Source organism: Microtus oregoni, unplaced genomic scaffold, assembly GCF_018167655.1.
Source record: "Microtus oregoni isolate MIOR12 unplaced genomic scaffold, Mior012 000009F_ref0000495, whole genome shotgun sequence".
Classification (NCBI taxonomy): domain Eukaryota; kingdom Metazoa; phylum Chordata; class Mammalia; order Rodentia; family Cricetidae; genus Microtus; species Microtus oregoni.
The window spans coordinates 30,750,038-30,772,786 of NW_024543068.1; the positions used below are offsets into that span (position 1 = coordinate 30,750,038).

Genomic DNA, 22,749 nt, shown 5'->3' on the forward strand with positions numbered 1-22,749 from the left:
ACACATTGGAACACATAGTACAAAATCATTCCTTTATTCCTTCTCTTTATTTCTGTCTCTTCTCCCCCCAGTGGTGTGTCCTGACTGCCCTGGAACTCTGTTTGTAGAGTAGGCCTTTTTATTAAGCAGTTGCTAGACCTGGTGTTTCAGTCATGGTTCAGCTACTCAGGAAATGGAGACAGGAGGAACTTTTGCAAGTTCAAGGCCAACCTAGACAATTTATTATGAAAGACCTGTCTCAAAAACAAAATTAAGGGGTCAAGAGATGGCTCAGCAGTTAAAGAGTACTTGCAGCTTCTTTTGAGGACATGAATTTTGTGCCCTGCACCTATGTTAGACAATACACAGCTACCTGTAATTCCAGCTCTGGAGATGTGTGGTGGCTAGAGATGGCCACAGGATATTTTTTGTTACTGAGTTTTTCTGTTTTGTTTTTCCTTTTTCTGTGTAGCCCTAGCTGTCTTAAAACTCACACTATAAATCAGCCTGTCCTTGAACTCACAGAGATCCGCCTGCCTCTGCCCTCCAGAGTGCTGGGATTAAAGGCATGGCCACTACCACTAGGCCACTTTATTTCTGAGACAGTCTTCCTTCCACTGAACCTGGAGTTCACCAGTTCCCCATCTCCTCCTGTCTCTAGGATACCCGGCACTGTGACTCCAGGTGCGCACCACTGTATCTGGCCTGTATGTGGGTACTGGGATGGACTCTGGTCCTCAGGTCTGTGCAGCAAGCACTTAGGGAGCTGGTCATCTCCCAGCCCCTTGGCTTGCCTTAGATGCTTAAACCAGGCTGAACAACTTTTCATCAGCCTTGATTTATTCAATAAAAAGTTGTTTCACAGTTTCATCAAAATGATTATGAAACATCAAAGGTTTCCTTTTAAAAATAAATTATAGCCTATAAATAACAGTATACAATATATAAAGATGAAATATTTACATATTTTAAACTGGTAATCACGAACTACAATGATTATTGAAGAATGTTTAGTACTGGAGAGTTCATTCATAATCACACTTGGAGTGCTGAACATGCGTCAGGTTTCAGTCTATCCTGGGTGAGATCATTTGGTAACATTTGCATGTCAAATGTACAGCGAATATATCTGTAGATCTCCTCAGCCTTTTGGTGAGTTACTTGAGCGCACGCGGAGATTTCTTCAGGTGAGCTGAAAAAGAAACAGTGAAATTTACTGTTTTTCTTATGCCTCGGGATAGAGCTGTGACTCAGTGGTAGAGTAGCTACCTAGCAGGCATGGGCACTGCACTCAGTTCCCAGTACACGCTCAAAAACCTCTTCCATTGTGCCTCTCGTCAGTATGTCCTTAGCATAAACAGAACAAAAACTTGTTTTCTTTAAACCGACAGAATCCTGGGCATGGCACTCCTTCAGTTCTAGTATTCCCTTATTAAATATCAAAGAGAGAGAGAAAGAGAGAGCACGCGCTCCTCTTTGCAGCAGATGGTAGATCATTACAGAAAATCATAAGTCAAAGTGCAGCAGAGATCACCTAATTGTGATGCCCAGACCCAGTTGATACTTCTACAATATAACTGCCCTGAAGGCTTAGGGAGGAGGTGGTGAAAAGAAGAGCCAGAGGACCAGGAAATCTGTTATGAGATTGTGTGTCCAAGAAATGATAGGGAAGCTACCCCATGATATCTCAAAAACATGCTTAAAGAAGACCTAAAGAAGTTGTACCAACAGACTACTAATATGGAAGGGGGAAAGCTCTTAGGGCCTTACCCATTGACAAAGAACTATTGTGGTGATATTTTGTTTGTGCTGTAACAAATAAAGCTTGCCTGAAGATCAGAGTGCAGAGCTAGCCACTTGTTAGCCATAGAGCCCAGGCAGTGGTGGCAAATGGATCTCTGTGAGTTCAAGGCCACCCTGGGCTACAAAAGATTGATTCAGTCTAAACGAGAAACAGGCAAGTGGTGGTTGCTCACACCTTTAATCCCAGGAAGGTAAAGATGGGAAGTGATAAGGCTGGGTGGAGAGAGGAATATATAAAAAGTGGGAGGAGACAGGAGCTCGGGATTCAGTCCTGAGGTTTCATAGAGACAGCATTCAGTCTAAGGACTTGTAGAGACACGATACCCCATTCGGTCTGAACATTTCGTAGAGGTACGATCTAGAGGCTGGCTGCTCTGCTTCTCTGATCCTTCAGCTTTCAGCCCTTAGTAGCCGACTCCTGGTTTTTATTATTAAGATCAATTAGAAATCACACTACAAACTCTAGGCAACGAATGACTACTGAGAGAGACGATGAATCTTTTCCAGAGATGGGCCCAATAGTTATCTAATAATAAGTAGTTAGCCCTGAAATCATATACACAAGTAATACAGACTCAGCAGGTTGTATTTCTATAGTTATGTGTGTGTGCAATAATAATAAAGAGAGGCCATCATTATAAGAGTGGGAGGAGGGAGGTGACATGAGAGGAACAGGAAGGAGGAAAGGGGGAATGATGTAATTATCTTTTAATTTAAAAAGAGACTCCCAATTTCATCAGTTACCACTGAAATGCAAGTTTAAGACATAACAAAATTTTATATATGATAAAAACAAGAATAACAAATATATACACATGGAAAAATAAACACAAAAACCAAGAGAAGTTCAACAATTGCTCTTCATACTATAATCTAGTCATACATAGCTCTAGTGAGAGTGAGTTAGATGAAATCCCAGACAGAACTCAAAAGAATAGATTATATAAGTATGTTCAAAGAAGAAACTGGGAACACAAACAGCTGAATGAACCAAGGCCATGCAAGATACAAGAGAGAATTCAACAACAAAGAGCGAGAAACCAATCTGAAATGCTGAAAATGAAAATCAACAAATAATCTCCATGGGAAGTCTAGCAATAGGGTGGATCTAGAGCAGGACAGTGCATCCAATCACAAGGACAAGACGAAGAAATTGGAGCAGTTCAACTGAGACAGAAATAAAGCAGAAATGACTACATAAATAGGACCCGAACAAGGCAGTACCAGTGGACATGTCGAGGTGGAAGGGGAAAATTTCCCAGGGTCCCATCCACAAAGAACTACAGGCAACTAATGACTCCTGGCAGAAGAATTAGCCTCTCCCAGGGGTGAGCCCCTTACCTGTCCAGTGTACAGTGGTCATCCTTGAGACCATATACACACAAAGATGGACTCAGCATGTGATGTTTACATATGTTTGTGCATACACATAACGGATGTACGCAACAATGATAAAAAGAGGCTATCAGCTTGGGGAGATCACGGGGTAGACGAGGGAAGGTAGCTGGAAAGGGTTAGAAGGGAGAAAGTGATACAAAAGATACTAAGGTACTAGTAGGAATTCCAAGATAGAAACTTTTAAAACATGAGCTCCACAGATAATAAGCATATAGAGAGAAGAATCTAGCTGTAAAGGCATAGAAAATAATTTTACAACAATCATAACAAGAGTGGCTGGCAAGATAGCTAAAGGTGTCTACCACCAAGCCTGACCACTTGGGTTTGACCCGAGACTTCAATGGTGGGAGAGAACCAACTCCCAAAAGCTGTCCTGTGATTCTGATGGGCCCACTGTGGCAGGCAGGGGACTGCATGTGCCCACACGCGCATGCACACGCAAGCACACAGACACACACACTAAATAATTCAAAGACTTTTTTAAAAAAAATAATAGTGACCATTTAAAAACGCCAGTAAAACAGACATACCTGTTAGCCATCTTTTTCACAGATGACATCCGGTGACACATATTTAAGGCAGTTATATAACTTATACCAGGAATGCTCAGATAGAACTGCAGGGCCTCACATTTACTAGGATTCAGCACTGCTGGAACATGAATACCAACATTCTTTCTTTGCTCCACCAATGACAGCTCCTTTAGTAAATCTGCAGTTTCTTCTTGTCCAGAGCTGAAAAGGATTCGGATTCCAGCCCCAACTAAGGCGGATAGCAGACTGTCGTAACACTTCGTTCTTCTAAACATTCGTGATATGTCTCCTGAAAATTTCATTTTCAGGGAAAATGAGATTTACTGACTAAAATCATGGAGAATAACTTTATTAGAATTCTAGCCTCTCATCACTGAGTTAACAAGTGGTGCCTTCTACCAGCGAGAACTACAATTAAGATGTAAAGTGATTTTCCAACATCCGACAGACATCTGTGTCTTCACTTGAAATTAACCTAAGAAGAAGCTCATCAAATCCTGGATTAGTTGATATAAAGTTGTGTATTGATCCCAATGACTAGGTGAATAAGTATCTGGAGGGCCTTCTACTGCTACCTCATCAGTCCTTACCGCTCCTCTTCACTGCTTTCTTATACTCTTCTCTTTTTGTGGCATTCCCCATTATAAGGTCCTCCTCATCACTTCTACCATATTTCCACTTTGTTTTAAACTTTACTCCTCACTTTTCCAGTTAGGAAAATAAATAAAGTGACTTATTCAGGTCCATCATCATTCACTAAGTACAGAATGAGGAAGTAAAAATACTGCCCAATTTCCAAACCAATGTTTTATACAAACCACTATTTCCTTTACTTAATTTTTTTAATACTTCCATAATGGCTTTCCACAACATGGTTCTATTTCATTCTTACAGCACCATGAGATGAGCAGGGCAAGCATCTTGCCAACAACTTGCTATTCAGAGGCAATGGCTTGTCAAAGAAATACCCACAGAGTTGTAGAGAAACCAGAAGCCAATGCATCTGCTGGCTCTACATATCATCATCTTTTCACTCTTCTAGCAATAATTCCAATCTTACATTTCTAGGTGCAACCTAGACACCATTTCAGTGACTTAAGTAAACCCCATCTTACCATGTTCAGAATGACCCCTCCTTGCCCCCTCACGTACATCTTCACTTAAACTCAGAATGACAATGAACAATACCATTCCTTTACTGACCCGTTACAGAGAAGCTGTTGAGGTAGGGGTAACTCTCAGCTCTTCCCACTGACCCTGTGAGCCCTGGCTCCTAAGCACCAGGTTCCTATCCCTCCCTGAGGCTGCAGTGTTCCCGCTTGACGTTCCTGGAAAGGTCTTACCACAAGTGTGCTTTGCCCTTGGTTTCTTCCTGGTCAGTTTTCATAAACCTCATTAAAACACAATGACTAATGAAAAACATCCTGGTGTTAAGTATGAAATGATCCACCCGGCAGCAAAGAATGAATTAAATAATAGTCAATTTTGTTTGCAGCCATATAAACATTTGAAAACACAAACCTGCTTTTTCTCTGTCTTTTTCCACAATCACACATATTCTTTGGAACATGCCCTGCAGGCGCTGCATCTGCTCGATGAACTTGTTCTTACTGCCGTTATTCAACATCTCGGCCTGAGACTTCCTTTCTACCGCCATGCGGCTACTGACAATGTAATCACAGCCATTAAGAGGACAAACCTCTACTTGTAACCCATGGACGGTTCTTAGCGAAGAGATTACTTCTAAACCAGAAGTGATTTCACGATTGTCTACAAGGATGCAAGCTCTATTTCCTTCGTGTGGAAGGCTCGGGGCCGGATGTACCTCAGCCACATGTAGGGGTGAATTAGAATGGGGTGCAGCTGAGGTCTGGCCTTTCTTCGGGTCATCAACCTGAAAGGGAAAGCACTGGTCACTGCCCAACTGAACATGCATCAGGGCCGTGAATGTCACATGTGATAAACAGGCAATCTGACCAGAAAAGAGAGATGTAGCTGGGCAGTGATGGTGGACGACTTTAATCCCAGCACTCAAGAGGCAGAGGCAGGTGGATCTCTGTGAGTTCTAAGACAGCCTGGTCTACAAAGTGAGTTCCAGGACAGCCAGGGCTGTTACACAAAGAAAACTTACTTTGGAAAAAGAGAGGGGGGCGGGGGGGAGGCAATAACCAAAAACCTCTTACAGAGCCTAGGAACAGATGGCTTCATTTTTTTTTAAGATTTATTAATTTATTATGTGTACAGTATTCTCATTATTCTGTCTGCATTTATGCAGAAGAGGGCACCAGATCTCATTACAGATGGCTGTGAGCCACCATGTGGTTGCTGGGAATTGAACTCAGGACCTTTGGAAGAACAGGCAGTGCTCTTAACCATCTCTCCAGCCCAGTCGGCTTCATTTATACAAGAAATAATGCTGATAATTTGCAAACTTTACTCAAAAATTGAGGATAGGATTTCTTAATTTTTCTACAAGAACAGATCTATGAAGCCAGACACTCTTAAGACAGCTACAACCAATATCCCTTATGAGTTAAATGTAAAATCCTTCAAAAAATACTGGCAAATCAGAGCCAGGTGTGTGCAGTGGCTATAATCCTATAATTATAATCCCAGCATTTATAATCCCAGCACCAGGGAGGCTGAGGTAGAAAGCTCAAGGTCAACACAGGCTAAAGGGTTTGAGGCAAGCCTGGGCTACATAGCAAAACCCTGTGTTAAATCAACAGACAGGAGCAGTTATTTGTGATAAATTCAACGGGTTAGAAATCTTTGGGTATGAGGGTTCTGTGGATGTGTGGTATATGCACATCTGTGGATATAAGCGGGTCTGTAAACTTGCAGAAGCCAGAACGCCTTCAAGGGTTCCGTTCTACCACTCTTTGTCATAGTCCCTCAGATGACAGCATCTCTCACGGGACCTCGAGTGAGGCTGGCAGCCAGCTAACCCCAGATGGAGACCATTTCAAAAAAACCAAAACAAAACACTACTTTTGTCTATGAGCTATTTAGGATAAAATACAGAAAAGAAAGCACTCCCCACACCCAACAACTCGTTTTTCTTCATTTTCATACACACCTTCAACTCTGCTGGACGTTTCCCACACTCCCTCCTTGACTCAGCTCTCGCACATGGAGACGAAGTAGACGGGATAGTATGATGGCTCCGAGCCTCGAGGTTCGCGACTTCAGGGAAGGCAGCCGTTCGACTCTGCACCACCTGATGTCTCTGCATGGGATTCTGATGAGCTGGTGGATTAGGAAGGACCTGGGGCTGCGCTGAAGGAGGCCCGCCAGGAGGCCCGTAACCGCCCTGCTGACCCTGCTGGCCCTGCTGCGTGTGCTTGTCCGCAGTGCCGCCATGGGCACTGGGGTCTTCTCTGTCACTCACGGTGCTCACCTCCTCCTCCGAGTCATCGTCTGGTAAGATGATACGAGATAGCTTCTTTTTTGGCCGTGGACAGTTTTGTTTCATGCTCATTTGTTTCAGCTTTACTGCATACCGGGTTTTATATCTTACGTTCCCCTCAGTAAAGGAATCTTTACTTAAGTTAAAATCAACACAGACTTCTTCACATGATTGGCTTTGGCAAGACTCCTCTTCATCAACACAAAAACTGTCCTCTAAATAGCTTTCATCTTGCTCAGGAATCTATAATAAAAATAGATAGAAATATTTAAATTTATCTTAAACTAGTCTGAATTTACGTTCTTTGAGGCACTAATGTTTATTCTATTTCATGAATGTCTACTCAGTACCTTAAATAAAAGCCATCCTAGCCATCCATGCCCAATGGGGAAAAATGAGGACTGAGAGATTAAAAAACAAAACAAAAGGGCTAGGTGGTAGCACACGCCTTTAATCCTAGCACTGGGAGACAGAGGTAGGTGGTGCATCTCTGTGAGGCTGAGGCCAGCCTGGTCTACAGAGCGAGTTCTGGGACAGCTAAGGCTACATAGAGAAGCTCTGTCTGAAACAACAAACAAACAAAAGAAAAGAGGAAGGAAGGAAGGAAGGAAGGAAGGAAGGAAGGAAGGAAGGAAACAATTTGCCCTCTAGAAATTTACAGTCAAATACAGGCAGCCAGAAAAGTAAGAAAACCTTGTGGCAAGTGCTATAGAATACTCACAATGTTAAATTCAGATTTGAATAGCCCTATTATAAGCTGAACAAGGCAGCTTATGGACAGAGAAAATATTACCTTAAACGAAAGCCATCCTAGCCATGCCCAGTGGTGTGCTTACAATCCTAGGCACATGGAAGACAGAGGCAGAGGGATCTTCTGAGTTCAAAGCCAATGTGTGTGTGGGTAGTAGCTTAGAACAGCGGTTCTCAATCTGTCATGACCCCTCTGGAAAACCTCTATCTCCAAAAAATATTTACATTACGATTCATAGCAGTAGCACAATTACAGTTCTGAAGTAGCAATGAAAGTGATTTTATGATTGCAGGGCAGACGGTGGTCACCACAATATGAGGAACTGTGTTACAGGGTCGCAGCATTTGGCAGGGCTTAGGAGGTACAGCACTTGCCTTGAATATGGGAGTCACCAGTAACAAAATCAGTAAGTAAATAAAAGATCTGCTGGAGACCAGCATGGGCACAGTAAGATCTCATCCAAAACAACAACATCCCAGCACTCCAGAGAGATGAGCGTGAAGCAGGAGAATCTCTAGTTATACGTGGCACCTTAGATACATAGCAAGTTTGGCTACATACTGAAATCCTACCACAAAACATCAGTAAACAAAGAAATAAAAGCTCCATCTGCAATCTCTAGAAACATTTTTATAAAAAAATAAAACATTTTAAAACAAGTATGACATATAAAAAATTAACTAATATATGATCAAATTCTATTCATCTCCTTTCAACTAATTCTCATAGCTGGGAAAAAAATTCCACAGTACAATTATCTGAGCCAGCTCTGACTTTCCAAGTTTAAAAACACAACAGAAGCTTTATTAATATGACAGCGTTTCAAATCGTGACAGGAAATCCTCAATGGTTACTTCCGTAGTAAGTACCTGAGAGAAAATGTTCATGTTGTTATGCTTCTCACGGGCCATTCTGTACTTTGTGCTCGTCAGTGGACTCCGCACGGATCTCATGTAAATAGCTCTCATTTCAGAATCTGTGTAAAGATGAGAATTGAAAAACAGGTACAAAATCACTTACATGAAAGTCTTCATTTAAGTTTGACTACTCCAAATTTGCATGGCTCAACATTAGGAGAAGACAGACAGACACTCACGTATATACACGTTTGCATGTATAGATCAGCTTAGGCAACATAGCAAGATCTCACCCAAAACCAAATACATCTCAGCACTGCTGAAATAAAGGCAAGGGAATCTCTGGTTACATATGGTGCTTTGGATACACAGCAAGTGTGAAATCCTTCTGGGATACATGGTGAAATCCTATTGCAAAACTCCAATGAAGAAATTAAAGATCCATCTATAATTTTTAGACTAAAATGTTTTTAAGAAAAAAATTAAATGTTAAAAGAAACGTGGAGAGAAACCTAAAAATAGTTATTTAAAATGTTGTCAGAGGCCAGGTGTGGTGGCATGCAGCTCTAATCCTATAGTCAGTAGGCAGAGGTGAGCAGATTCTGCGTTTGGGGCCAGCTTGCCCTACAAAGTGAATTCCAGGCAAGCCAGAACTACGTAGGGAGAGCCTGTCTTTTCAAAAACCAAGCCTAAAGATAACAATGACGGCAATGGCAGAAGTTTTGTCTTTGAGAATCATCACCTGGTGGGTGACTGTGGACAGCTTTCTCTAACTCTGTTCTGAGGATGAGGAATAGGAGCATGACTTGCTATAGGACCACAGCTTTCTACTCCAAACAAAAGCACATAACGTCCTCAGGACTGCACCTGACTTCCACCAGCAGAAGGATCCAGTCTCTCAGAAAGGAACATGTACTGAAAAACTTCTATGAGACAAAAATGGTCACAATTTCTAGTAAAGGACAAAGTGGGAAGACATGGGTTTTTATTTATTGATGCTTATCATTTTTAAAAATCATAGCAAAGGATACTTAATACATGAAAATAAGAATTTCTTTGTACTTTTAAAATAGCTCTGAAGTCTTTTCTTTCAAAGGCACTGTGTCTAAGTGGAGATTCGGTGTCTCTCTCTGTTCAGACCACTCCATCTTCTTGGTCAAGCAACAGAAGTCCACCTGTACACTCTGTGACTCGGGCCCACAGAGACCCTTGTCACCTTTAGCTGTCCAGAATCTGACCTTTGTCCCCTCATCAGTACCATCCCCATAGGAGCCGCCACTCTCTTTGTGTTACGGCAGCAGCTCTGCTTTAGACTGTACTAACGATGCAGACTATGGCCTAACAGCTGTCTCTGCTTCCTGCTTCCCTTCTGCAATGACGTTAGTCCTTCAAAAGACTAGAGCACTGCTGCCCGAGAGCCTCTGAATTTGCTGGTATCTTTGAATGTTACCAGATTTTACTAAGATCTGCAAAAGACGCATCCATTACTGCCCACTGAGGGCACTACACTATATTCTGGAGACTGTGTATTCAGGATTATGGTATGGAGAAGTTTGTTCATAAACACTTTTTTTTCTTTAAACTCATGGTCCTTCGGAAACTTTGCAGCTCTAAATAATATCATGGTCTGCAGAAACATAAAAACTGACAAAACCTGATCTCGGAAAGGCCAGAATACTGATGAGCCAATCAGAACGTTTCTCACTTAGGTGGTAGCCAATCTGAATCATGGGCTCTGAATGTTCTGGGCATGCTCAAGCAGATCTCTCTTAGCAGATAACATTCAGCAAGGTTAGTGTTTTCCTCAACTGGTCTGATTCATCCACATTGCTGAACGACTTTCCTCTCATCACTGATCATGGCACATTCTCACGAGGCGTATGCCTCACAGGGGCAACTTGGTCACCTGGCACGGGAATGCGCTCTTCCATAATTACAGCAATCAGCAGGCTCAGGCAGGAGGCTTATAGAGTCCATGTCAGCCTGGGCTGCGTAGTTAAGACCTCGTCTTACAGCATCTGAACTATAACAGCAAGTGGCCTGTGTTCAATGCCTCCCACCTTAGCAAGTTCAAGTCTCCCTCTCCCTCCCACTTCTCTTACTTCTCAGTAACTGTTTCATCATATAAAACACTGCACACTTTAGTTGATATATATATACATACATATATATATATATATATATATATATATATATATATACACACACACACAAGACTTTATATCTTTTTGCTCTCCAGCATCTCTTTCTTAGCTGTTCTACGTTAACAGCAAAATGAAGGCACTGAACACCAGCTAAATGAACATTTGATGTTTGAGCTGCCTAGGTAAACCAGAAGCCAAGTACTGCAGAATTTAGATGAAAATGAACAAAGACTGTGCACATACTAAATTTAATCCCTGTAGAGCCAAGTTTCTTTTAATAAAGAGACCATATTTAAATATGACATTAGACACACTGGAAATAATTATGAATTCCCATGACAGACAGCATTTACCGTTTATAGCCTGTGAAAGCTGGGTCTGGTCATTCACAAAGTCGAGAAGAGACGAATCCTGCTCATTTTCCAACTCATCTTCATCTGATGAGATATTCCCTGCATCCTCTTCCGAAACCTCTGCCTCGTCATCTAGAAACATCCGAGCTATATGCTATGAAGAAACAAGGAACAGGAAGGCATCCCAGAAAATGAAAATAATCCTCTCTCAGTTTTTGTTCTAGAAATCATATTTTTAGGTTTTTATTTCAAAATTGAACTGGCATGTAACTGTACATATTTATGGGGTACAGTGTGACATTTCAATACATGTGCACAGTGTGTAACGTTGAGATCAAGGCCTGCCCAGCACCTTACGCACTCTTGATGTGGGGAACAACATTCGACAACACAGTTTACGTGAGCCAGGGCCACCCTATGCTCTTAAGGAGGTGGCTTTCTTGTCAATGCTTTCAAGAGCAAAGAGCCAAAATAAGATTTAAAACTACAAAAAAAAAAAAAGGGAAGGGTACCTATATAAAATTTCTCCTGATAATTTTAGGTCAAACAGCATTTAAGACACTAGTCGGCTTGCTGGATGTTTCCAACAGACTGTATACAGAGATTCCAAAAATTAAGCTCTGGCAAGGAAAGACAGAATATCAGAAGCACTGACGGGAGGGAAAGGTGCCGAGAACTCTTGGCGAATATTTTAAATAATGAACAAAGATAAGGGGAGAACCGGGATCATCAGTGAGATAGCTCAGCAGGCAAACGTGACCAACACTGACAACCTGCAGCCCATCCCTGGGACCGGCACGCTAGAGACTAACTCCTGCACTTTGTCCTCCGACCTCCACTCTCTTGCGGTGGCATGCGTGCATCAACCCCTGACTCACATACAAAGTAAATGATGCAAGAAATTCTTTTTTTCTTTGCTTTTTTTAAGAAATCACAAACACTATAGAAGCAAATTTTCTAAAACTCAGGTCTGTCTTTACATTTCCTTCAATTTGAACAATAAGTTCTCAATATACTTCAATTTCTTCATTTAATCATTCCAAATAACATACCACTAACAAGATAAATAAAAAAAAAACACAAAGGAAAGCAAAAAGCAATGCACTTTGCACTTTGAGATTTTTTAATTCCAGAAAAAAAAAAGGTGGGAAAATACTTCTCTTTTTCCCTTTTTCCAGGGGAGAGCGAACGCAGTCCCCCACTACCACAAATTATGCAGTCGAGTTTCCCGCATTTGGGGAAATCGCAGGGGTCAGCACATCGGAGTGCAATGGATAAGCCTCGCCCTGGGAAAACCACCTTCGTGATCATGGTATCTCCCCTTGCCAGGTCAGGATGGGAAAATACTTCCTTACAAACTGTGTTTTGAGGGGTTGGAGAGATGGCTCAGCACTTAAGAGCACTGTCTGCTTTTCCCAGAGAACAAAGGTTCACCTCCCAGCACCCACATGGTGGATCACAATAGTTTATAACAATAGGTTTTTCTAACCTGTGTGGGTACCAGGTACATATATGGTGCATAGATACGTACAAGCAAAACATCTTCCTTCTTTCTGTCCATGCATCTAATGGATATTTAACATGCACATATATACTAATACACATGTGTGTGTAATAAATACTATATACATTAACGAGACTAAGGAAAGGTTACCTTTACATGATTCTTTTTCTTTCGGACTTTGGAGCCTTTCCTGGAGTTCCTCTCATGATCCTTGAAGTCTTCCAATTGTGAACACGGCATGAGAGAATGCTCACTCTCATCACTAGATGACAATTCTGACTACAAAGAGTTAACACAACACTTACAGAAGAAAAAAACCAACTGTACTGATTTAACTGATTACATTTCTTAAGAGGGATTCATTTTATTTCTATTTTTTAATTATAAAGTGTTTGATTCAACATTCTCTTAGAATCAAATGGTTCTCACTAGTTAGACCCATAAATTTCAAATCAGGTAACACAAGTGTTAGTGTATGTGTTCACCCAACTTAGTATTTCATCAAAACATTTGATGAAAACCTACAGTGTTTTCTTTAGATTTACAAGGGTTTCACAAAAGATAAAGTCCATCCAAACACACAGAAAACTTCTGAAACCAAGAAAGTAACTTAGCAGTAACAAATTTTCCCTGAGACCTACAACTACTTCTTAATATGAAGCCAGTAAAAGAATAGAAAGCTTATCAATACTTCAAGGAATCGAAATAATTCTTGTTGGACACAGCATAACAATCAGCTTTGTCGGAATTTTATTTCACTTTTTATAAGCCACTAGTCATTTTATATTCAGCACAATATCAAAGCAATTTTTATGGTATGAGTACACCAGGTTAGGATGGATTGGCTGAGTTTTTACCTAACTCTCCAAATGACCCTCGTTAGACACAAGATCCATAAACATCGTCTGTGGGGTTCGCTGCTACAGTAAAACATGAATAAAAACACTTTAAACACAAAGCAGTTACAAGCTCCTGCGTTGGGGTCGGCAGGACAAATTCTCCAGTGCAAAGCCTCATAGTGCAGAGGCGCAGTAGTCTTCGTGGGCCGCTGTGTGAGCTGCTCACCCTGCTGCAGCACCACCCCTTACCAGCTGTGACCCGGATCCCTTCCTCTCTCAACAAGCTGAGGCCAAAGGCTGCCTTTTCTCATAGCTTCCAAATTCCCATCTCAGTGACCTACTTTCTTCTCTATTATTTCCATTTCTGCCTTATTTACACTTGATATAGTTAGGAAAGTTTATAATAAATACTTTTCTTTAGCAGAAGTAGAAATTCGAATTGCATAAGATATAGTATCAATTTATCTGTTAAGTATCTCTCACAGACACAGAGAGAGAGAGAGAGAGAGAGAGAGAGAGAGAGGAAAATAAACCTAGAAATAATAAAAACCAAACCTTTTTGTAAAAAGAACTGAGGTATTATATACTGCCAGTAATTTACGTACCCTAAGAACCCTGGACTTTTTCACAGCATGAACAGGCGAATCGACGTCACTGTTTTTCTGATCCTGGATAAAACAGATAAACAGTCTAATTAAAATGTGACACAGAGTCTGAAAGGGGAGAGCATGGCCTTCACTTGATTACATCACTGTGACTCACCTCAGGGGACTTCAGGACATTTGCTTTGGGTTTTTTAGTTTTTCTCAGGAAAACATCATCTTCACTTTCACTAGTTAGGTGTTCAACTACAATTAATTGAAAAGTAAATCTTGTCAATCAGAAACCATGTCATTGATGACTACAATAAAATTTCCTAATGACAATCTCATTATTTACTTTTGTAACAGTTGTCAGGCCAAGCATGGTGGCACACACCTTTAATCCTAGGACTTGGGAGGCAGAGGCAATCAGATCTCTGTGAGTTTGATACCAGTCTGGTCTACCTACATAAATAAGTTTAAGACCAGTCAGAGCTGCATAGCAAGACCCTGTCTCAACAGAACGAAATAAACAGAAGATCATCAGAAGCTTAGTCAGCATAATCAACACCCAGACACAGTTCTATAAGACAACTCATATACATGAAATAAAAACTCATCTTTAAAAATATATATTTAAATGAGGTTCAAAATTAAAAAAATAAAATATAAAAAGAAAAAAGGCAAATATATTATATTGTATATAATACAAATATAATTATAATATGTAATTAGTCCATGTTCATTTTTTAAAAACATTTACAGTGTGTGTAGAGGACATTCACATGGTAGAGAACACACATGGAGATCAGAGGACATGTGTGGCGTCTGTTCTCTCCTTTCTCCATGTGGTTTCTTGGGATGAGCTCAGGTCACAGTGTTTGGTTGGAAGAGCCTTTAGCCAACTGAGCCATCTCATGGGCCCTGTGTGCCCATGATTTACATAACTCCAGCCGAAACAATTACATCATGAAAATATAGGTAACAAATACATTAAAAGGTTCTTCTGGGCTGGGCAGTGGTGGTGTGCACCTTGAATCCCAGGAGTCAGAGGCAGGCACACCTCTGTGAGTTCAAGGCCAGCCTGGTCTACAGAGCTAGTTCTACTAGGACAGCTAGCACTACACAAAGAAACCCTGTTTTGAACTCTGTCCCCCCAGAAGGCTCTGCTGGATTTTAAGTATGCATATGAGCGCATATGTGTGTGTTTATGCAGAAGCAAGCATGTGTCTGAGTGTGGTGATATGAATAACAATGACCACATAGGCTTCTACATTTGAATGTTCAGCCATCAGGGAGTGGCATTATTAGGAGGTGTGGTCTTGGAGTAGGTGAAGCCTTGTTGGAGGAAGTGTGTCACTGTGGGTGGGCTTTGAGGTCTCAGAAGCTCAAACCAGACCTAGTATCCCAAATCTTCCTGCGGCCCCGGGTGTAGAGCTTTCGGCTACCTCTCCAGCAAGGTGCCTGCCTGCTGCCATGCTCCCGGACTCACTTCTTACACTGTAAGCTCCATGAACTCTTTCTCTTATGCAATGCCTTGGCAAGTCTTCTCACAATTGAAAAGGAGAAAAGTAAGACAAACACACAGAAATTTAAAAAAGAATATATTAGAAATGAATGTGGGCTATTTAGAAGCCAAAGTCACATGAGGCCCACTTTCGCGCCAGCCTCCTGAGGAGATGGCACCACAGCCATTCACAACTATGCTAAATGCCAAGCGGCCCTAGGAAGAGGTTTACAAGCAAGAAACCCAAGTCTCTGACCAGCAGTGATACTATGAGCAAGATGGCTTAAGAAAGCACATCCCCCAGGGGGCTGGGGAGATGGCTCAGTGGTTAACAGCAATGGCTTCTCTTCCAGAGGACCTGGGTTTAGTTCCCAGCACCCACACGGCAGCACACAACTGTCTAACTACAGTTCCAGGGGACCTGGCACCCTCGCACAGACAAAACAAACAATACACATTTTAAAAAAATTAAATAAAGAGTGCTGGGGAGATGGGTCAGGTTTGAGGACCTGAGTTTGAATTCCTAACACCCAAGTAAAAAGTCAAGCATGGTTGTGTGTACAAGTAACCCCAACACTAGGGAAGGAGGAAAGCAGACCCCGAGAACCAGTCTGCCTAGCTCAAACAGCTCAGCGAGCACTTGCCTCAAACACTAAGCAGAGGGTAACAGAGGAAGACACGTGGCACTGTCCTCTGGCTTCATGCACAGGTATAGACTACAAATCTGCACACTCGTGTACACTCAACACACATACGCACACATGAAAAGCAAATCTTGCAAACCTAGTCATGATTTCAGAGAACTAAAATAAAGCCCTGGCCAAACTCTTGATAGTCACCTCAATATTCTGAGGCAGGCCCACTTGGCCACACTTGGAGCTAGACTGTATCTGAGCCGTTATCTGTCTGGTTACTGTAGCATGGAGACAGGCCTGGCTTCTCAGGCTTATATTGGAAGAGATGCACCCAGTAACGTGTCTGGACACAGACAAACCAATGATGTTTAGTGATCAGTGCCGTAGGGAACTGTGAGAAAGCCCTCAGGAGAGAAGGCAGAGGGCCTTTCACCTCAGCTGCCCTCTGTTCCCTGGACTGTTCTTGCACGTTCACTTTGTAAGACATGTTTACTGGATGGCAGATCACAGCTATAGAATCCATCTGGTCAGTGGACCCTGAATCTGGATACGGCCTTCTGCCTTGCTTTCGGGCTTCCCCAGAAAGAATCTAAAGAACATGACAGGGAATCGTATTTAAATTAGTCTGCCCTAAGAGAGTCCTGGGAATGGGCTGTTCCGTTAATATTTAGTATATGCTTACTGACATTTATTTACATGTTTTTATGATCATGTTTTTCTGAACTCACACAACCTTCCTTGGATCACTGATGTCTTTGTTTTATTCCTGTATAAGGTGCACTGTAGAAGGTGCACTGTATGAGGTGCACTGTATGAGGTGCACTGTATGAGGTGCACTGTATGAGGTGCACTGTAGAAGGTGCACTGTAGAAGGTGCACTGTAGAAGGTGCACTGTAGAAGGTGCACTGAAACTGAACCAAGGTTGCCTGACTACAGCACAGACTGTAGTCTGCCCGTTCTTTCAGGCCCTCAGATCCGAGATCCAGCTGACAGTAATAACTGAGGCCTTCGTATGCTCAGTTTGCTCATATGGGTATATATGCATGCTGGGGATGAACCGACAGCCCAGTTACATGGACTATCAGTGAACTACATCCCTAGCCCTGGAGCCCCAAGAGTGTGTCAAGAGGAATCAGGCTTAGAAACCTCACAGGGTCTACATACAATGAGACAGAACTGGGAAAAATGGAGAACAGTCACAGGCCCCGAGCCCCGATCCAGGAACCTTCCACTGGCAGGGTAGGCATGGGCGGATGATCCCTGCGCATTCGTGACCGAACCTCCTGAAGCAGCCTGTTGGGAGGAGGAGCTTCTCTGCTTCGAAAGAGCTTCCAGATAAGCCCAACTCTAATCAAAATTCTGACTCTAACACTAATCAGCTCAAAAGCTGTGGATTTGCTGAACTACTAAAATGGAGCAAGGCACTGAACACTGCATATTCCAATTGTTTTCTCTTCCATTATCCTTTTCTTTATCGCTGTTGGTTTTTTGGTTTGGTTTTTTTTTTTTTTAAGAAAGAGCTTCTCTGCATAACAACCCTGGATGTCCTGGAACTCACTACTCTGTAGACCAGGCTGGCCTTGAACTCACAGAAAACCACTTGCCTCTACCTCCCAAGTGCTGGGATTAAAAGTGTAAGCCACCATGCCTGGCACTTTCATTATCTTCTAATGAAACCAGAGTTAAATACATTGTTAGGCTATAGCAATAATCATTTCAGGAAGCTTACTTTTTAACTGCCTCAGTGGAGTTTTTAAGGACTCATCCCCCAAACATACAGTATGGTAAATAATGCTAATTCCTCTTTCAATTAGGTGAAGCAAACAGGACTAGCTACAGATTCCCTTATTAATCCTTTTATCCACATGCTGTTCATCACATTGCACATCAGGAAGAGTTAAGTACAAGGCAAGGAGAAGTTTTAATTAAGATCTCATACAAAACCGGAAAAAGGATGGCAACCATCAATGAGAAGCAATAAAGACGCTACTGAAGAACTGAAGGCTCAGAGGGACAGTATAACTGGTGAGCAGATATAGCAGAGTTCCTGAAGGTAGGTTATAAAAATTAACTGCTGATTACTGATGTGCTGAAATATGCCTGCAACCCCAGCATTTGAGGGGTAGATACACACATGAGGAACTCAAATTTAAGGCTATCCCGAGCTACACAGTGAGACACCGTTCCCAAAACAAGACAAAGAAAAACCTATTTCTAGAACTTACTTTGTTCCTTCAAACATGCTCTTTTCTTGAATAACATAAAGACAAGATTAGAGGAAATCCATTGCTTCTTACACCTACTCTTGATTTTATACTCATGGGGGAAAGTCATAAACAGCCCAATAAAACAGTCTATAAGTAAATTAGAGTTGAAAGTCACACTGGGACTTAACAGACACTAAATATCACAGGGTCGCATCAGCTCTGCAGCCCAGGCTGGTTTTCACCTCACAGCTCTTCCGCCTCGGTCTCCTGCATGCTGGGACTATTAAGTCCATATCTCCACACGCATCTTAAGTCACTTCGAGAGAGGGTCTCACTGTATAGCCCCGGCTGACCTGTAAGCCACATGTAGACCAGGCTATCCTCAAACTCAGAGATCTACCTGCCTCTGCTTCCGGAGGGCTATAGCGAAAGGCGTGCAGCTTAAGTTATTTAATACCTAATATTTATCCTCCTATTCTAGTTTTTCTGTGACTGTAACATTCGACCACAGAATCCAGACAGCTCTCTTGATCTCATGGTCTAATATTAGCCTTCTAAATATGTTAGACACTTCAAATTCTCCCCCCACAGAAGCTTATCTTCCTTTGTTTTATTACTTTTAACATCCTAATTCTTTATTATTCTCAACATCTAAATTACACACACATATATATAAAATACATATATTCCCGAGAATATATATAAAAAACTGAAAGAAACCAAAAGTTAACAACATCTGTGAATACCTTCCAATCTAATCTAACTCAACATCTTTTCACTAAACATTTTTTCTGAATTTCTTAAACGGCCACTGTGTTATTACTCATTTGGTAGTTAGAGCTATGTTTTACTGGCATTTTCAAATGTCTTATATGTAATTGTTTATGGGTTTTGTTGTTGTTGTTGTTTTTCAAGACAGGGCATCTTCTCTGTGTAGCTCTGGCTGTCCTGGAACTCATTCTGTAGACCAGGCTGGCCTTGAACTCACAGAGATTCAACTGCCTAACCCCCCCCCCCCCCCCCCCCGTACTGGGATTAAAGGCGTGTTTTACCACCGACTGGATTGTTTGAGTTTTACAATCCAATAATTGTGCCAAATTATACTTCTCTGTACATTTGATAGTAAAGAGCATAAAGCATTCTGGTTACATCAGCTTAAGGAGGGATACACACATAATTATCCGATATATATACTTTTTCTCAGTATACACACACACACACACACACTGAGAAAAGCTAGGTTGAGAATAGTACAAACTTATTTCTGGAGTGTTTTCCAGAACTTTACAGATTCACAGCCATGGGCTCTTACCTTCAGTACGCTGAGGGGACCGAAGCCGAAAGAGGCGATCACTGCTTTGGAGCTCTTCTGCTAAATCGTCAACTCTTGGATTCAAAGTCACTTTGGACCTCTGTACATCGGCTTTCTCCTCAGTAGAACCTGGTGTTTTCCGCACGCCTGCTCCTGTCTTAGAACACGGGCTCCACACGTTTGCTTTAGAAAGGGGCGTACTCATAACTCTCTCCTTCACTGACAAGCATGGGGGAAAGCAGGGAGAGGCGGGTTCCTGATTGGCCAGAGAGTGTGGGATTGGTGATATGGCTCCACCTGGCGGATCCGCAGTGTCACTGGCATCCCTGATTTCCTTAGCAGCAGCTGCTTCCGGCGTGCTACTCCTACCTGACACATGGCCTGGGATTTCATCATCAGAACCTGAACTACAAAATCCTAAATTGAAGGTAACGGAAAATAAATCTGCAGAGCAATCGAAAGTCTGCCCCTCACTCTTCGGTCCTTCATGTTCGTCCTTCAAACCTTCATGAGATTTCCAGCTCTTGGTATCACAAGTGATAGGGTCTTCGGGCTCAGAATCATCATCTAACAAAAGCTCATCCGAAATTAAGAAGCGAGAGATTGGAGGCATTTCATTTATAAGCGTTTCATCTGACACACTTGGGGGCCGACTATTACTCTTGCAGGGAGAAAGGCCCACACCATCCAATTCTCCAATACTATCTTCAAATAATAGTAAGCTCTCACCCTCATTGGCAAATACTGGGGGGTTACTATCATCTTCCTGGCTATTTTCGTCAAACAAATTTTTTGCAAGATTTGCATAACTGTGAGATACTAAGTTTTTATCTTTAATATTATTATAGGCTTTATTGTCAGAGCCACAGGAGGGCTGATCAGAAATCTTATTATCAGTTTTGCCAAAAACACAATAATTTTCAGGAGGATGACTGACATGTTTAACTGAATATTTTTCTAAGTTTTGTTGAGAATTCACAGCCGAGTGTGACGTCAGAGAAGCAGGTTTATGACTGTGTTCATGCTCTGAGTTGGGTGAGCAGGATGTACGGTCAGGTTCAAAATCCTGAGTGACTTCACACTCCACGGCTGAGAGTCCACTGAGAGAAGGCGGAGAATAGGAGAGAAATCTCTCCACATTAGCTCGTACCTCTTCTGTCACCGGATGACAATTATAAAACTGATCAGCTGCTTTATCTGGGTACAGCTCTTCCAGTGGAAGGAACAAATTTGACGAAATAGATTTCTCATCACTGAAACTACTATAACCAGAATCTAAGGAATACCTGGCAAATGAGCGGGATTTATCGGTAGCCTGACGCTCCGTTAGTAATGTTCCAGGGTGGTTATCATCATCACTAACAGTACCCAAAGCGGTGATGCCACCTGCACCTGCCACGCTTTCCCCGTTCGGTGCGTCTATCCGGGAAACAGCTTCTGCAGGAGAATGTCCGCAGGTGTCGGGAGAAGACGCAGCCTCGTTGCTTTCTTCCCTAGTCGGGTCTTTCCCCATTGCTCCAGAAGCTTTTTCCCTGAAAGCAGTCTCCGTACACTTGGGAGGAGTCTCATCATCAGACACGGTCACTGAGGAGGAGCAGCCTTCACCTCCACTTGGTCTAACTGATGTCTTGTGAGGAATCGTGGTGACACTGGCTAGATTCTTATATGCATTTCTAGATGTATTACATGTTGATCTGACATCTTCCATTCGTAGAAAAGGCTTAATTTTCCGCTCATAGCTGCATTCATCCTGTAAAATAAGAAACAAGAAAAAGTCACAGAAAACCAAAGTAAGTCAATTCTAAGAAATGAGTTTCACTCTGTATTATTTTTCTAAAGAACACTATCACTCAACTGATTTTGTTTTAAATCACCCAAATTCTAACCAATCAAGAAAAAAAATCTAAATCACATCACTGTGAAATCATTTAATCTCAGTACTCAAGACACAGAAATATACTTCCTTTAAGGCAGAAAATCAGTTCCTATTGAGATGAAAAAAGCTGCACAAAACAAATATTCTTTCTTTGTTTTTTCGAGACAGGGTTTCTCTGTAGCTTTGGAGCCTGTCCTGGAACTACCTCTTGTAGGCCTGACTAGCCTCGAACTCATAGACATCCCCCTGCCTCTGCCCCCCGAGTGCTGGGATTAAAGGCATGCACTACCACTACCTGGCTGCTTTTTGACAAATATTCTATCTATAATTAGTTATAACAAGCACTGTTGTTTCTTATAACAGTGACTTCACACTCATTATGAAGGTCAAGGACTGAGACTCCAGCTCAGGTGGTGGAGTGCTAACCTAGCATACAAGAAGCCTGGGCTCTATTTCCAGGACCCCAGGACTGAAGCAGGAGCTTCGGAAGTTCTAGGTCATCCTTGGCTACACAGGGAAGTCAAAGCAGTCTGGAGCACATGAGACCCCCGCCCCCTCCCCACACACAACAAACAGACAAAAAAGAGCAGGAAGAGGAAGAAGAACTGAGGAAGTGTTTAGTATTCCAGTTTTCTAGTCTTATCCAAACTAGCGAGAGAAAGCCCTAGTCAGGAGGATTGCAGGCAGCACATGCTTGTAATCCCAGTGCTCAGAAGACAGAGGCAGTTAGCTGGGAGTTGAAGCTAGCGAGCAAGACCCTGCCTCCAAAAAATGACAGAGAGAGGGGAGAGAGAGGGAGGGAAAGAGGAATGGAGAGAGAGGCAGGAAGAAGAGAGAAGGGGGAGAAGGAGAGAAAGCGCTACCTCTTCTTGTCTCATTTCTTCTATCATTTGCATGACGCTTATGAAATGGTGGCAACGATCTGAATGGTCAACTTGATGTGTAGGAAGCGGATGGTCTTGCCACAGCCTCCATTCAGAGAGTGAGAGTTGACGAATTCCAGCAGTTGGTTCTTTAGGCTTAATTAGGATTAAAAAAAAAAAAAAAAAAGGAAATTTCA

General features: G+C 42.1%; 1 protein-coding gene and 1 non-coding gene across 3 annotated transcripts in view; both read right to left on the reverse strand.

Annotated features, from left to right (window-relative positions):
- Positions 1 to 326: 326 nt before the first annotated feature.
- Positions 327 to 22,749, reverse strand: part of Fancm (FA complementation group M) — a 44,020-nt gene continuing 21,597 nt past the window's right edge. Inside the window, exons 13-23 of one of the 2 annotated variants that reach the window (XM_041658781.1) lie at positions 22,553 to 22,708; positions 19,814 to 21,563; positions 14,333 to 14,418; positions 14,176 to 14,238; positions 12,882 to 13,010; positions 11,228 to 11,381; positions 8,743 to 8,849; positions 6,793 to 7,365; positions 5,235 to 5,607; positions 3,711 to 4,002; positions 327 to 1,171 (exon numbers count right to left, since the gene is read on the reverse strand). In XM_041658781.1, coding sequence (XP_041514715.1) covers positions 1,015 to 1,171; positions 3,711 to 4,002; positions 5,235 to 5,607; positions 6,793 to 7,365; positions 8,743 to 8,849; positions 11,228 to 11,381; positions 12,882 to 13,010; positions 14,176 to 14,238; positions 14,333 to 14,418; positions 19,814 to 21,563; positions 22,553 to 22,708 — 3,840 coding nt within the window. In that variant the 3' untranslated portion in view covers positions 327 to 1,014. The remainder of the gene's footprint in view (positions 1,172 to 3,710; positions 4,003 to 5,234; positions 5,608 to 6,792; positions 7,366 to 8,742; positions 8,850 to 11,227; positions 11,382 to 12,881; positions 13,011 to 14,175; positions 14,239 to 14,332; positions 14,419 to 19,813; positions 21,564 to 22,552; positions 22,709 to 22,749) is intronic. The other variant, XM_041658782.1, reaches the window with a different exon arrangement.
- LOC121452629 lies at positions 12,403 to 12,564 on the reverse strand. Its single transcript, XR_005974876.1, has one exon. It is a non-coding gene; the product is annotated as a U1 spliceosomal RNA (small nuclear RNA).